We start from the raw sequence: 15478 nt of genomic DNA on the forward strand, positions 1-15478 counted from the left end.
AAACAAAGAAACAAACGTAGACCTACAGGGTAGATAAGCCCTTCGACAGCTCTCATCCAACTATAGCTATCGTCTACTCATGGCCGCTCATTTTTCCCTATACCGCTTTCTAATTCTGCCCTTTACTAAGTGAGCCATCTGAAACAAAAGTTCCACAAAAAACGTGTTCTCTGATATTTTCTATTCTGTTCTTTTTCTTCATAAAAATTCTGGGTTGTGCTATGCTAACTGAATTTCATGACTGATGAACAAGTTATTCTTGGTAGTTGGAAATTGAATTTAGGGTTAGAGTTCCGACTGACCCCTCAACAACTTTGCGTCTTTAAGCCTGTTACTTATTTCTGACCCTCAGTTTCCACTTCTGTAAAATAGTATACACCTTCCTAAGGTTTTTGTGAGAATTTATGAAATATTACATGTTAGTGCTTAACAGTGCCCTACACACCGAGAAAATGGTAAATAGTAGAAGCTATTACTATTTTAAGTGACAGACCTGGGATATGAATCTAGGTCTTGATGATTCCAAAATCTGAGTTCTTATTTTGTAATTTTCTTTTTTAATTTTAATTTAATTTGTTATATTTTGAGAGAGAGAGAGAGAGAGAGAGAGAGAGAGAGAGAGAGAGAATGAATGAATGAATGAATGAATGAATGAGAATATCCCAAGCAGGCTTCATGCTGTTAGTGCAGAGCTCCAACTGTGAGATTAGGACCTGAACTGAAACCAAGAGTCTGATAACTTAACCGACTAAGCCATCCAGGTGCCCTGGAATCTTTTTTTAAACAAAAGAGCAATATCATTGCACCTAAAAAAAATTTAAAAATAGATCCTTAATCTTATGAAACTACTGAGACATACTTTTACCATATATACATTGTTGAAACTGTCTCTTAAGTGGTAATTTTAAGAATAGTTTTTCCTTTAATAAAGACAGAACAGGTCAGTATATTGGTATTAGTTCATATGTCCTTTTAGTTTCGAATTAATTGGCCTAATCTTTTCTTTCTTTTTTCCGTTCTCCTTCTTGGCAGTTTATTAGTTGTAGTTTATTTGTTCAGTATCCCCATTACTATGTTTTTTTTAATATTATTTATTTATTTGTCATTTATATATAATAATATGCTACTATTTTAAGAATACAATTTGATGAATTTTGACAGATGTACAAATCTGGGTAAACCATCTTGAGAATCAGGATGTAAAACATTTTCATCACTCCTTCTGCCCCCTTCTCATCAGTCCCCTTCTCTTCACACCCAGCTCCTGGCAACCACTGCTCTGCTTTCTGTCACTATGATTTTGTTTCTCTGGAATTTTATATAAATGGATTAATATAGTATATAGTCTTCATTTTCTGGTATGTTTCACTTAGCATAGTGCTTTTGAGATTCTTTTCATTTTGTTACTGAGTTAGTTTTTCACTACATGGCTATACTGCTATTTATCTGTTTACTGTTTGGCAGACTTTTTTTGTTTAAAATTTTTTTTATTAATTATATATATTTTTAAATTTATAATAGTTTATTTTCAGATTGGTTTCCATATAATACCCAGTGCCTCTCCCCACAAGTGCTCCCCCTCCATGATCATTACCCTCTTCCCAGCTCCCACTCCCCTTCAGTCCTTGGTTTGTTTTCAGTATTCAATAGTCTCTGATGATTTGTGTCCCTCACTCTCCCCAGCTCTCTTTCCCCCTCCCTCTCCCTATGGTCCTCTGTTAGGTTTCTCCTGTTAGACTTATGAGTGAAAACATATGGTATCTGTCCTTCTCTGCCTGACTTATTTCGCTTAGCATGACACCCTCGAGGTCTATCCACTTTGTTACAAATGGCCATAATTCATCCTTTCTCGTTGCCATGTAGTACTCCATTATATATATATATATACCACATCTTCTTGATCCATTCATCAGGTGATGGACATTTTAGGCTCTTTCCATGATGGCTATTGTAGAAAGTGCCACCATGAACATTGGGGTACATGTGCTCCTATGCATCAGCATTTCTGTATCCTTTGTGTATATCCCTAGCAGTGCTATTGCTGGGTCATAGGGGAGTTCTAATTGGTAGACTTTTGAACTGTTTACAATTTTTGGCTATTATGAAGAAAGTTGATTTCTTCTGGTGTAGGTTTTGAGTTAACATGTTTTTATTCCTCTTGGTAAATAACTAGGAGTAGAATTGCTGGGTCATATGCTGAGTGTATATTTAAGTTTATAAGAAACTGTCAGGGGCGCTGGGTGGCTCAGTCAGTTAAGCATCGGCTTCGGCTCAGGTCGTGATCTCACAGTTCGTAGGTTCAAGCCCTGCGTTGGGCTCTGTGCTGGCAGCTAGCTCGGAGCCTGGAGTCTGCTTCAGATTCTCTGTCTCCCTCTCTCTCTCTGACCCCCTGCTCACACTGTCTCTCTCTGTCTCTCAAAAATAAATAAAAAGCATTAAAAAAAATAAAAAAGAAACTGTCACGGTTTTCTATTTTTAGTTTTTACCAGTGATATAGTATATATTCAGTTATTTGAAATACTCGTTCAAACGATATTATCAGTCTTTAATTTTAATCATTCTGATTAAAGCTTAGAGCCTGCTTGGGAATCTCCGTCTCCCTCTCTTTCTGCCCCTCACCCACATGCACACTTGCACTCTCTCTCTCTAAAATATAAACCTTAAAAAAAAATCCTTTTTTCCTTTTTCCTTGGTTACTTTTGTCAGATATGTAGCAATAATCTGAATAATATTTTAGAACATAATATATAGAATTTAAAATTAGTAATGTGTTACTAGGAATGAAAATCATATTTTTGTTTTGTTACGGGATTTTACTTGGCAAAATGTTAGTGCTGTAAAATGCAGCTTTTGGAAAAGCAAAGAACTTGATGACAATCAGTGATGTTTGTGTTTTAAACTTGTCGTTTCATAAAATTTGACTTTTTGGTTTCAGTTTATAATAATTGTTAACCTAGTTCTAATGCATTTCTCTTCTGTAATCTGTGTAAAAGGAGAGAGTAATTTTTACATGATTACATTCATCTAAAAATGAGAGCTGGGGAGAGAGATAAGGGATTCAGTTCTACGTTACTGGTGTAAATATAATATAAAACCAGTGTCTTTTTCTTCTTATCTTTTTCTCCAGGTAAAAAATTTATACTTAGTAGAAAGAAACTTAAAAAAATGTTTCGAGTTCTTTTTTGGTTCTGTTTTGCTAGTATTTACTTAAAAATAACTGTTGAGGGGAGGGGTGCCTGGGGAGCTCATTCGGTTAAATGTCTGACTTGATTTTGGCTCAGGTCTTAATTTCACAATTTGTGAGTTCGAGCCCCACTTTGGGTTCTGCACTGACAGTGTGGAGCTTCCTTGAAGGTCTCTCTTTCTTCCTTTCTCTGCCCCTCCCCTGCTTGTCTTTCTCTCTTTCTCTCAAAAATAAATAAACTTAAAAATTTTTTTAAATAACTGCTGGGCTATTGTGTTTTCATGTTCATTATCTTCCATGTACTTTTTAATTTCCCTTTAATTTCTTGGTTAATCTATTCGTTTAGGATGTTCTTTAATCTCTAAGTATTCATGGTCTTTCCAAATTTTTTCTTGTGGTTAATCTCAAGTTTCATAGCGTTGGGGTCTGAAAATATGCAAGGTATGATCTTGATCTTTTTGTACTTGTTGAGGGCTGATTTGTTTCCCAGTCTGTGATTTTTCTGGATAATGTTACATGTGTATTCAAGAAGAATGTGTATTCTGCTTTAGGATGAAATGTTCTGAATATATCTGTTAAGTACATCTGGTCCAGCGTGTCATTCAAAGCCATTGTTTCCTTGTTGATTATCTGTGTAGATGATCTGTCCATTGCTGTAAGTGGGGTGTTGAAGGCCTCTACTATTATATTATTATCAATGAGTTTCTTTTATGTTTGTGATTAATTGATTTATATATTTGGGTGTTTTCACTTTCGGGGAATACATATTTACAATTGTTAGATCTTTTTGGTGGCCAGACCCCTTAATTATGATGCAATGCACTTCTTCATCTCTTGTTACAGTCTTTATTTTAAAATTTAGTTTGAGGGGCGCCTGGGTGGCTCAGTTGGTTAGGCCTCCGACTTTGGCTCAGGTCAGATCTCACGTTTGTGGGTTCGTGGGTTCGTGGGTTCAAGCCCCGCGTCAGGCTCTGTGCTGACAGCTAGCTTGGAGCCTGGAGCCTGCTTCCGGTTCTGTGTCTCTTTCTCTCTCTGCCCCTCCCCCTCTCATGCTCTGTCTCTCTCTGTATCAAAAATAAATAAAACATTAAAAAATTAAAAAAATTAGTTTAGTGATAGGAATATGGCTACTCCAGCTTTCTTTTGACAATCGTTAGCATAGTAGATGGTTCTGCATTCCCCTACTTTCAATCTGCAGGTGTCTTTAGGTCTAAAATGAGTCTCTTGGGGTGCCTTGGTTGCTCAGTAGGTTAAGCATCTGACTTCGGCTCAGGTCATGATATCATTGCTCGTGGGTTTGAGCCTGTGTCAAGCTCTGTACTGACAGCTGAGAGCCTGGAGCCTGCTTCCAATTCTGTGTTTCCCTCTCTCTCTGCCCCTCCCCCACTCGTACCCTCTCTCTCTCTCAAAATGAATAAATGGTAAAAAATAAATAAACAAGTAAATAAATAAAATGGGTCTCTTTAAAGCATACAGATGGGTCCAGTTTTCTTATCTATTCTGACACACTATGTCTTTTGATTGGATCACTTAGTACATTGACATTTAGAGTGAGTACTGAAAGATAGGAACTTAGTGCCATTGTGTTGCTTATAAAATTGGTGTTTTTGGTGATGTTCTCTGGTCCTTTTTAGCCTTTGTTGCTTTTGTCTGTTTTGTTTTGTTTTGTCTTTTCTCCACTCTAAGAGTCCCCCTTAGAACTTCCTGTGGGGCTGGTTTAGTGGTCACGAACTTCTTTAGTTTTTGTTTGTTTGGGAAACGCTTTCTCTCCTATTTTAAATGATAGCCTTGCTGGAAAAAGAATTCTCGGCTGTATAGTTTTCTAGTTCAACAAACACATTGAATATATTGTGCCACTCCTTTTTGGCCTGCCAGGTTTATATAGATAGCAAACCTGATCTGTCTTTCTAGGTTAGGGACTTTTTTCCCTTGCTGCTTTCATAATTCTTTTCTTGTCTGTATATTTTATGAATTTGATTATAATATGCCTTGGTGATGGTTAGTTTTTGTGAAATCTATTGGGAATTCTCTGTGCTTCTTGGATTTTGATGTCTGTCACCTTCCCCAAATTAGGAAAGTTTTCCACCTGTAATTTGCTCACATAAACCTTCTGCCCCTTTTCTCTCTCTTCATCTTTTGGGATTCCTATGGTTTGGATGTTACTCCTTTTGAAGGAGTCACTGAGTTCTCTAAGTCTTGTATTGTGATGTTTTGCCTTTGTTTACCTTTTTTTTCTTCATTATTTTCCAAAATTTTGTCTTCTGTATCACAGATTCGCTGCTCTGCTTTGTCCATCCTTGCTGTCGTGGCATCTACTTGAGACTGCATCTTGGTCCCAAAACCTCTGGGATACAACACAGGGAGTCATAAGAGGGAAGAAAACAGCAATCCAAGACTTTCTAAAGAGGGAAGAAAGGTCTCAAATACATAACCTAACCTTACACCTAATAGAGCTGGAAAAAGAACAGATTAGAGCAGAAATCAGTGATATTGAAGTAAAAAAAAAAAAAACAGTAGTACAGATCAGTGACCAAGAGCTGGGTCTTTGAAAGAATTTACAAAACTGAGAAACCCCTAGCCAGATTGATCAAAAAGAAAAAAGAAAAGGGCCCAAATAAATAAAACCACGAATGAGGAGAGATCACAACAAACACTGCAGAAATGGTAACAATAATAAAAGAATATTATGAGCAATTATATGCCAACAAATTGGGCAAATCTGAATGAAATGGACAAATATCTAGAAACATATAAACTACCCAAAACTGAAACAGGAAGAAATAGAAAATTTGGAAAGACCCATAACCAGTAAAGAAATTGAATCAGTAATCAAAAATCTCCCAACAAAGAGGAGTCCAGGGCCGGATGGCTTTCCAGGGGAATTCTACCAAACATTTAAAGAAAAGTTAACACCTGTTCTTTCGAAGCTGTTCCAAAAAAAAAAAATACAAATGGAGGGAAAACTTCCAAAATCATTTTATGAGGCCAGTATTACCTTGATTCCAAAACCAGACAAAAACCCCAGTAAAAGGGAGAACTACAGAGCAATATCTCTGATGAATATGAATGCAAAAATTTTCAACAAGATACTAGCCACCCAGATCCAACAGTACATTAAAAGAATTTTTCACCATGATCAAGTGGGATTTATTTCTGGGATGCAGGGCTGGTTCAGTATCCACAAACCAACCAACTATGTTACATCCCATTAATAAAAGAAATGATAAGAACCACATGATCCTCTCAGTAGATGCTGAAAAAGCATTTGACAAAATACAGCATCCTTTCTTGATAAAAACCCTCAAGAAAGTAGATATAGAAAGACACACCTCACGATCATGAAAGACCTACCACTAATATCATCCTCAATGGGGAAAAACTGAGAGCTTTCCCCCTAAGGTCAGGAACATGACAAGGATATCCACCCTCACCACTGTTACTCAACACAGTGTTGAAAGTCCTAGCCTTAGCAATCAGACAACACAAAAACAATAAAAGGCATCCAAATTTCCAAATTGGCAAGGAGGAAGTCAAACTTTCACTCTTCACAAATGACATGATGCTCTATGTGGAAAACCCAAAAGACTCCACCCCGAAACTGCTAAAACTGATACATGAATTCAGCAATGTTGTAGGATATAAAATAAATGCCCAGAAATTTGTTGCATTTCTATACACCGGTAATGAAACAGCAGAAAGAGAAACCAAAGTCTCGATGATCCCATTTACAGTTGCACTCAGAACCATAAAATACCTAGGAATAAACCTAACCAAAGAGGTGAAAAATCTATACACTGAAAACTGTAGATGCAAAACCGATGAACATATGGAAGGGAAGCAAAAAATACATGAAAACAAATGAGACAAATCATAGGAGACTCTTAAATACAGAGAACATACCGAGGGTTGCTGGAGGGGTGTTGGGTGGGGGGGAAAAAGCTAAATGGGACATTTAGGCAGACACTTGTTGGGATGAGTACTGGGTGTCATATGTAAGCGATGAATCACTAAATTTTGTTCCTGAAATCATTATTACACTGTACGTTAACTAACTTGGATAAAAATTAAAAAAAGGAAACAAAAGAAAAAACATTTCAGATTAAAAAAAAACTTTCGGGATGCCTGGCTAGCTCAGTTGGTGGAGCATGTGATTCTTGATCTTGGGGTTGTGAGTGTGAGCCCCATATTGGATGTAGAGATTACTTAAAAAATATTAAAACATAACTTTGTCTCTCTTAAGGATATCAGTCATCTGCACACTTAGAGAAATACTAATGTTTGCAAGAGATAAAAATGGAAAATGTCTTACTCCATCTTGGTGCATTAACTGTTCTTTTTTGCTTTCATTCTTATTTCTCATTAATTCTAGCAAATTGTTCCTCCAGGTGTATTTATCCCAGTTATGTAAGATGGCTTAAGGAATTTTTAGGATGCTTGTTGCCAAAAGAATTGTACTGGTTGATAGAAGAAACTTGGAGGGAAGTTGTGATTAATCAAGTAATCCCTATTCTAAAAGCTGCCTGGAATGTATAATGCACACACTCTCCACAGAGATAGTATGTGTGATAAACAGGTTCCCAGGTCAATAGGTAATAGCACTGCCATGGGAAAGAATATTCAGTGTTAAGTTGTGGTCCCATAGTCAATCCCCCTAATTGGTTTCATTTTGGTAACTCATTTATTCATTTATCTAACATTTACTGAATATTTTTCCTTCTTTTTAATATGTGAGTCAGGGAGTCTGCATTTATTGATGTAGTGGAAGGAGGGAAGATGGTTAGTGTTGAGGGAGTGGATCTCCGCAAATGAGAACAAAGATAAATAAAATATATCCCTGTGCCCAGGGAGTTCATAGCTACTTGCTTTAACTTTTACTTTCTATCTGTGCTTTCTAGGATTTAAGAGTTTTAGCTTTATGTGACTGATATTTGATTCTTATGATAAGGCATTTTTGCAGTCCACGTACTGGAGAATGAGTGATGTTTGCTTTCCTAGAGTGGAAGGCTAGAGATGAGACCATTTTTTTTTTCCAGATTTTATCCTCTTGCTTGTCAGCCCCCACTTTGCATTAAATGATTGATCTCTTGTCTCAGTATTGAAGAATTCTTTTATTGTATTTTTTTCTAGGACCTCAGTTGTACAGTTTTTATTATTGTGAATTTATACATTTTAATGTTACTTGAGGGAATGTTCTGTTGTAACTCTTTCCAGACAAGTAATTTTTCTGGATGTCTTGTGTATTTATTTATCCAGATTACCCATTTCTGCTTTCCAAATAAATTCCCTTAAGGTATTGATTGGAATTGTTATTCAACTTACAAATTGATTTACAGATTATTGATATCCTCACAATATTAGGTTTTTCTCCATTTAAGAATAGGTTTTATTTTATTTTTCTGAGCAGTTTTATCATTCTTTTTCATAAAGGTTTTTGCTTTTTTGTATTTACCACTAAAATTATACAGTCTATTGATGTTACTTTTGGAAGCTATTTTTTCATACTCACATAACCATTGTAACAAGCTCTAATAATTATAAAATATTTTATTATCTCAATGAAATTATACCATGTGAGGTAAAGGAATTTTGCCTTCTTTCTAATGCTGAACTCTTTTATTATTACCTGGTTTTATTAGAAAGCACTTCCAGAGTGATGTTAACAACTATCTTGATAGTGGAATGAATATGAATGTTTTTAGTCTGATTTTGCTTTTACGTTTTGTGGATATTTTGCCAGTAAACATGATAATATCTATTGGTCTGAAAAAGGTTTTTAGAGAGTTCTAAGAGATTTTTTTCCAATCAGGACTCATTTCTTAAACTTTGGTACCTTTATGAGATTTTTTTTATTATTATTTCTGTTTTCCAACTAGGATATATTGTTTTTCATAGGACCAAACTGCCTACGTTGTTGTCTACTCCAATTTTGGTCCCTGTTAATTTCCACTCTGAACTGCTGTATACAGGGTCTATTCTGAAAATAAGTTTCTTAGATTTACTGATCTGTTCTAATTTTTTTATTCCATATTATTAATTTCTGCTCTGATCTTTATTACTGCTCTTCTGCTGGCAATGGGGTTTCATTGCTGTTTTAGGGTTATTTTAGGTATGAAGTTAGAGGGTTTTTTTTTTTTGTGTTTGGGATTTTTCTTTTTTCTTTAGATAGGCCTCGTTTGCAATGTATTTTCTTATGACTGCCTTTTCTGCATCTTAAAGGGTTTGGACTGTCATGTTTTCACTTTCATTTGCTTCCATGTATTTTTATTTTATTCTTTAATTGCCTGGTTGACCCATTCACTCTTTCATAGGATGTTTTTTTAACCTGCATGCATTTGTAGACTTTCCAGTTTTTTTCTTGTGGTTGTTTTCAAGTTTCATAGCATTGTGACCTGAAAATATGTGTGGTATCAGTTCTTTTATATTAATTAAGGGCTGATTTGTGACCCAGTGTGTGATCTTTGTTGGAAAATTTTCCCTGTGCACTTGAGAAGAATGTATATTTTGCTTTTGAATGAAAAATTCTGAATATATCAGTCAAGTCCATCTGGTTCAGTGTATCATTCAAAGCCACTGTTTTTCTTTATTGATTTTCCGTTTAGATGATCTGTCCATTGCTGTAAGTGAGTTATTAAAGTCCCCTGCAATTACTGTATTCTTATTAATAAGATTGCTTTTGTTTGTGATTAATTGATATTTATATTTAGGCGCTCCAAGTTGGAGCATAAACATTGTTATCATTTCTTGATGGATAGACCCCATTAATTATGGTACAATGCCCTTATTCATCTCATGTTGCAGCCTTTAGTTTAAAATCTAGTTTATCTGTTAGAAATAGGGCTTCTCCAGCTTTCTTTGACTTCCAGTGGCATGATAGATGGTTCTCCATCACCTTCCTTTCAATCTGAAGGTATCCTCAGGTCTACAATGAGTCTCTTGTAGACAGTATCTAGATGGCTCTTGTTTTTTGTTTTGTTTTGTTTTGTTTTTTAATCTGTTCTGATACCCTAGGTCTTTTGATTGGGGCATTTAGCTCATTTACATTCAGAGTTATTATTGAAAGATAGGGATTTAGTGTCATTGTGTTATCTGTAGGTTTCATGCTTGTGGTGCTGTCTCTGGTCCTTTCTATTGCAGCATTCTACTCATAGAGCCCCCTTAGGATCTCTTGTAGGGTTGGTTTAGTGGTCATAAACTCCTTCAGCTTTTGTTTGTCTAGGAAAGTCTTTCTGTTTCCTTGTATTCTGAATGACAGCCTTGCAGGGTAAAGGATTCTTGGCTGCATATTTTTCCTGTTCAGCACATTGAATACTTCTTGCTACTCGCTTCTTGCCTGCCAAGTTTCAGTGGACAGGTCTGCTACGACCCTTAATGTGTCTGCCCTTGTATGTTAAGGCCCATTTTTCCCTAGTTGCTTTTAGAATTTTCTCTTTGTATTTTTGCAAGTTTCACTATGATAGCCAAGGTGAAAACCTATTCTTATTGAATCAGAAGGGAATGCTCTGTGCTCCCTGGATTTGGATGTCTGCTTCCTTCCCCAGATTAGTGATGTTCTCAGCTCTGATTTTTCCAAGTAAACCTTCTGCCCCTTTCTCTCTCTTCTTCTTCTTATGGAACTCCTGTGATATGGGTATTAATTATGTTTCATTGAATCACTTAGTTATCTATTTCTCCCCTTATGGTCCAGTATTTTCTTATCTCTCTTTTTCTTGGCTTCATCATTTTCTATAATTTTATCTTCTATTTCACTTATTCTCCTCTCTGCTTCCTCCATCCTTGCTGTCACTGCATCTAGTTTATTTTGTATTTCATTTATAGCATTTCTTAATTCATTGTGGCTATCTTTTAGTTCCTTGATCTCTGCAGCAGTAGTCTCTGCTTTTTTCAAGCCCAGCTATTAATCTTATGACTGTTATTCTAAATTCTTGATCAGGTATATTGTTTATATCTGTTTTGAGCAATTCTCAAGCTGTCATTTCTTCCTGGAATTTCTTTTGAGCCAAATTTTTCCGTCCATTATTTTGAATAGTTTTCTGCCCTGTATGTGTAATACCTTATTATGTGTCCTGTACCTTGAGTGCTATTATATTACAAAAGGGTCATAACCTGTCCAGGGCTTGACCCTTCAGGAGGTGTTTTTGGAGTGTGTTGTGTGCTCTCTGTTGTTGTGACTCTGGTTATTTTATCTCTCTACTCGTAGTGGTGGTTTGGACCTTCCACCAGGTTTGCTTTGATTTGTTCATTGAAATAACCTGGAAAAATTTTTAAAAGGGGGGTGGTGGTAGAAGAAGCCTTATCCCATATAAAGAGAGCAATGACAGGGGTGCGGAAAAAAGAAAAGAGAAGAAAAAAGTTGACCAGGCAGCGAATTAGAGAAGACTATTCGACTTAATCCAGAGAAAGAGAGGACAATAAAGAAGAAGATACAAAAGAGGTATAAAAAGAATAGATTAAAAATGTCTGCTTAAACGAACCAACAACCAGAGTAATCAGAATAGAGAAGGGAAGAAATAAGAGGAAAAAAAGGAAGAAATAAAAACTGTATACATATATAAAATAACAATTGACCAGGAATCAAGTCAGAAAATGCAAAACTACTAGACTGATACCTGATGGTGCCTTGGAAACAGTGACTGTGCTGCTCTGGAGAGGGGCCCTCTGGTTCAGTCAGTATCCATCTTGCTAGTGTAGATAACGCAGTTATAAGGTGGGGATGGGCGTGGTTTGGTGTAGGTGGTCTCGCCTGCACTGGGGGCCGCTGTCCTGTTTCCTGAAGCCCCATTTTGTTGGTGATGGGGACAAAAATGGTGATACCCTAGTCTTTTCCCCCCTGACCGAGTGTTCCAGACTACTCTGTTCAGGCTGTTTTCATAGGGTGGCGCCGGTGCAAGCAGGTCATTCTATCCCATTGCAGTCTCCTCTGCTTCCCAGGTGCTCTGCTAGGATTCAAATCCCAATGTTTTAAAGGAGCCTGCTTTGCAGGCCCTCATTATGGGGTAGTGCTACTCCCCCCAGCCAGCCTATGAAGGGCCTCTGGGTGGCTGGCGCCTGCAGGGTCTTTTGTCTTTGGAGCAGCTATATACCTTCTTTCCACGGTACTGAAGGGGACTGTTCTCTCTGACTGGCCTCTGAGTTAGCTCCTGAGCCTGGTGCTGGCTCCCCTTCCCCCCCGCCTGGCTCATGGGGCGGCTGGCCCCAGTCTGGAGGAAGCCTTTCAACCCTGGATCGAATTAGAAATTGGTTATTTCTCTATTTTTTTCTATCGTGGTTTTCTCTTGTCCAAATACACTTACACAGCCTCTCTTTCTCTTCCTTTTGTCTCTCCACAGAAGAGGATCCCTCCCCTCCGTGCATACACTGCCTGTTTTATTTCTCCCAATTTGCAGTAACACACTTATGGCCCACCAAGCTGTCCTCGTGGGCCTCTGGAGATGTTTCTGTCATTCTGTAATCCAGATTCCTGGAATTCCAAGTCTTCTGGCCTCAATACGGCTGTGTTTGAGGGATGAGAGAACTTTGGGTCCCTGTACTTCTCTGCATTGTTGACTCCTCTAGAGAGAGAGAGAGAGAGAGAAAGAGAGAGAGAAAATCATAAGCAGGTTCCACACTCATCGTGGACCCTGTGTGGGCCTCAGTCCTATGGCCCTGGGATCATGACCTGAGCTGAAATCAAGAGTTGGACACTCAACCAACTTAGCCACCCATATGATACCTCCCAAATCAGTTTTGATCATGTTTTACTTATTTTCCAGGGAACTGTAGCAGTATAACATCTTTCTGTGTTATGTAGTGGAAATTCTATACTTCTCTATTTGTGGTCCCTGTGAACAGAGCACATGCCTTTCCAATCCTTCCCTCTCTCAAGAACTATGAAGGAACTTTCTTTAATTCACGCCTTCCCTTCTTTCGTCTCACTTCCTTTCTGTATCATCCTAAAAATAAGACTTTATCTCAGAGAGATGCTTTTTTCTATATTCTCCATTGTGGAACTTGTGTCTTTGAATGTGCTGCTTATCTACTGTGTTCCTACTATTGCAGACACTCCAGTCTCCTTGGTTTTCACAGTGGCCTTTTTTTTTCCTTCTTCTTCTAATTTGTTAAGTCCTCTTTTCTTTGGTCAGCGCCTTAGTCTTTACGGAGTGCCTACAGAGACATTATTTTTTTTTGTCTCTCACAGAGCCTTTAGGGTAATACTGGTCAGGAATGTGTTCAGTTACAAGGAGCAGATAACTCATTCCACAGTGGGTGTGATGGATAGAAATTTCTGTTTATGATTTTTTTTCCATGTCAAGAGTTTGGATAGATAATGCAGGTGTTGATTCAGCTTTTTAGCCACAACCTTTCCATATGCTCTATTCCATCATCTGAAATTGTCTTTTTTCTATATCTGAAGCACCAAATATTACCCACCCTTTCAATGATAAGCTCTTTAAGCTTATCTACAGAGTTTTTGTTGGAGACTTGTTCTCCAGGTGAAAATACTCTTCCTGTATATGTTCCCAGGTACTAGTATGTAAACTGGAAAATGGCCTTTATCATTACCTGCATATATATGTGTGTATACACACACACACACGTGTGTATACACACACACACACGTGTGTATACACACACACACACACACACACAGCTTATCTTTTGCTACTCTCTGAAAAGAAGTAGACACCATTTGTTTACTTGTTGAATGAATGTAAGAAAAGAAGAAATGAATCTTACCTTTAAGCAAACCCTGTCACTGCTATTTAGAATCTAGAGAAAAGATAAGTTGTCAGGGGTATGAATGTGAAGGTTGGGATTTTAAGCAGATAATTTAGTTTACAGGAATTAAATGTACATATTGCTGTATAAATTAGTTCCTGAATTCACAGATACTTCTTTAATGCTGTTACATGTGTCTTTACATACTATCAAAACGTTCTGTTAATACTATGTGGAAATAAAGTGAAAACTATTCTTTCTTCCAGTGCTTAGATGAATATGAAGACGATGAAGCAGGGCAGAAAGAGCGGAAACGAGAAGATGCAATTACACAGCAGAACACGATGCAGAATGAAGCTGCCAGCTTATTAGATCCAGGCAGTTCCTATCTGCTACAAGTGAGTATTTATTTAAATTTAATTTTAGGGCGCCTGGGTGGCTCAGTCAGTTAAGCATCCGGCTTCGGCTTAGGTCATGATCTCATGGTTCATGGATTTGAGCTCAGTGTTGGGCTCTGTGCTGACAGCTCAGAGCCTGGAGCCTGCTCCAGATTATGTGTCTCCCTCTCTCTCTCTTCCCCTGCCCTGTTCATGCTGTTTCTCTCTGTCTCAGTAATAAATGAAACATTAAAAAAAATTTTAATTTTAAAAAATTACCTTAAAATTTTATTTTTTAAATAAATTACTCTTTTTAATTTGGCTTTTTAAAGTAAAATATTTAAATATTTAAAATACCAGAATGTCAGTTGCTATTTTAACAATAATTTTAAGTAGATTTTAATTATTTTTCCCTTCTCCTTTTGGTTGTATCAGCTCCATTTAAGTACTTTGAATGGATTTAGCTGCTGATTTTCCTTACATCCAGATACTTCTTGACTTATAAGCACTGTATGGTTCTTTGTTCCTGATCAGTGAATATTTGCTGTCTGATTAAGCAGGCTTAAACAGTACCTATTGTAAAAATAACAGGAAAAATAATTACCTTTTTGCCCTTAATAAAGTTAGAATTAGTAAGTTTGAGTAGACAGTTCTGCCAAAGGCTGATAGCTACATTAGAATTACATAGCAAATAGAGTTGTATCTAGTTTATGCTAAGTCAAATATTTAAACATAGTAACAAACTACCATATATAGTATTGTGAATTGCCAGAAACATCTATATGTCTATGTAACTATACAAATATAATTAAACTCCGTTTCAAATTAGCTGTTATTTTAGGTCTTTGTGGCAAAGACAATTGGGAGTTGATGCTGGAATGCCTCAGTCAGTATAAAGCAGATTACTCTGTAGAATTGTTTAAATTGTAATTTGGGACTGATCTTGATATAATCTATTATTCCATTAATTTACTGACATTTTGAGATCTTAAGCCACTTTTGTAATCTTTTCAGGGTTTAATTTGGACTTTTTAATTAAAAAAATTTTTTAAGTTGATTTCAGTAGTCTCTGCACCTAATGTGGGGTTCGAACTTCTCACCCTGACATCAACAGTTTCATGAAAGTTCTTCTGAGCCAGTCAAGCGCCTCCAGTTTTGACTTTTTAAATGTATTTTATTATGATAAGCATTTTATTTATTATTTTTTTAAATTTTTTTAAAT

General features: G+C 36.8%; 1 protein-coding gene across 1 annotated transcript in view; it reads left to right on the plus strand.

Moving 5' to 3' along the window:
- Positions 1 to 15478, plus strand: part of PAWR (pro-apoptotic WT1 regulator) — a 172496-nt gene that overhangs the window by 116018 nt on the left and 41000 nt on the right. Inside the window, exon 5 of the mRNA XM_029955448.1 lies at positions 14146 to 14277. Coding sequence (XP_029811308.1) covers positions 14146 to 14277 — 132 coding nt within the window. The remainder of the gene's footprint in view (positions 1 to 14145; positions 14278 to 15478) is intronic.

This window comes from Suricata suricatta, chromosome 10, assembly GCF_006229205.1.
Source record: "Suricata suricatta isolate VVHF042 chromosome 10, meerkat_22Aug2017_6uvM2_HiC, whole genome shotgun sequence".
Lineage (NCBI taxonomy): Eukaryota > Metazoa > Chordata > Mammalia > Carnivora > Herpestidae > Suricata > Suricata suricatta.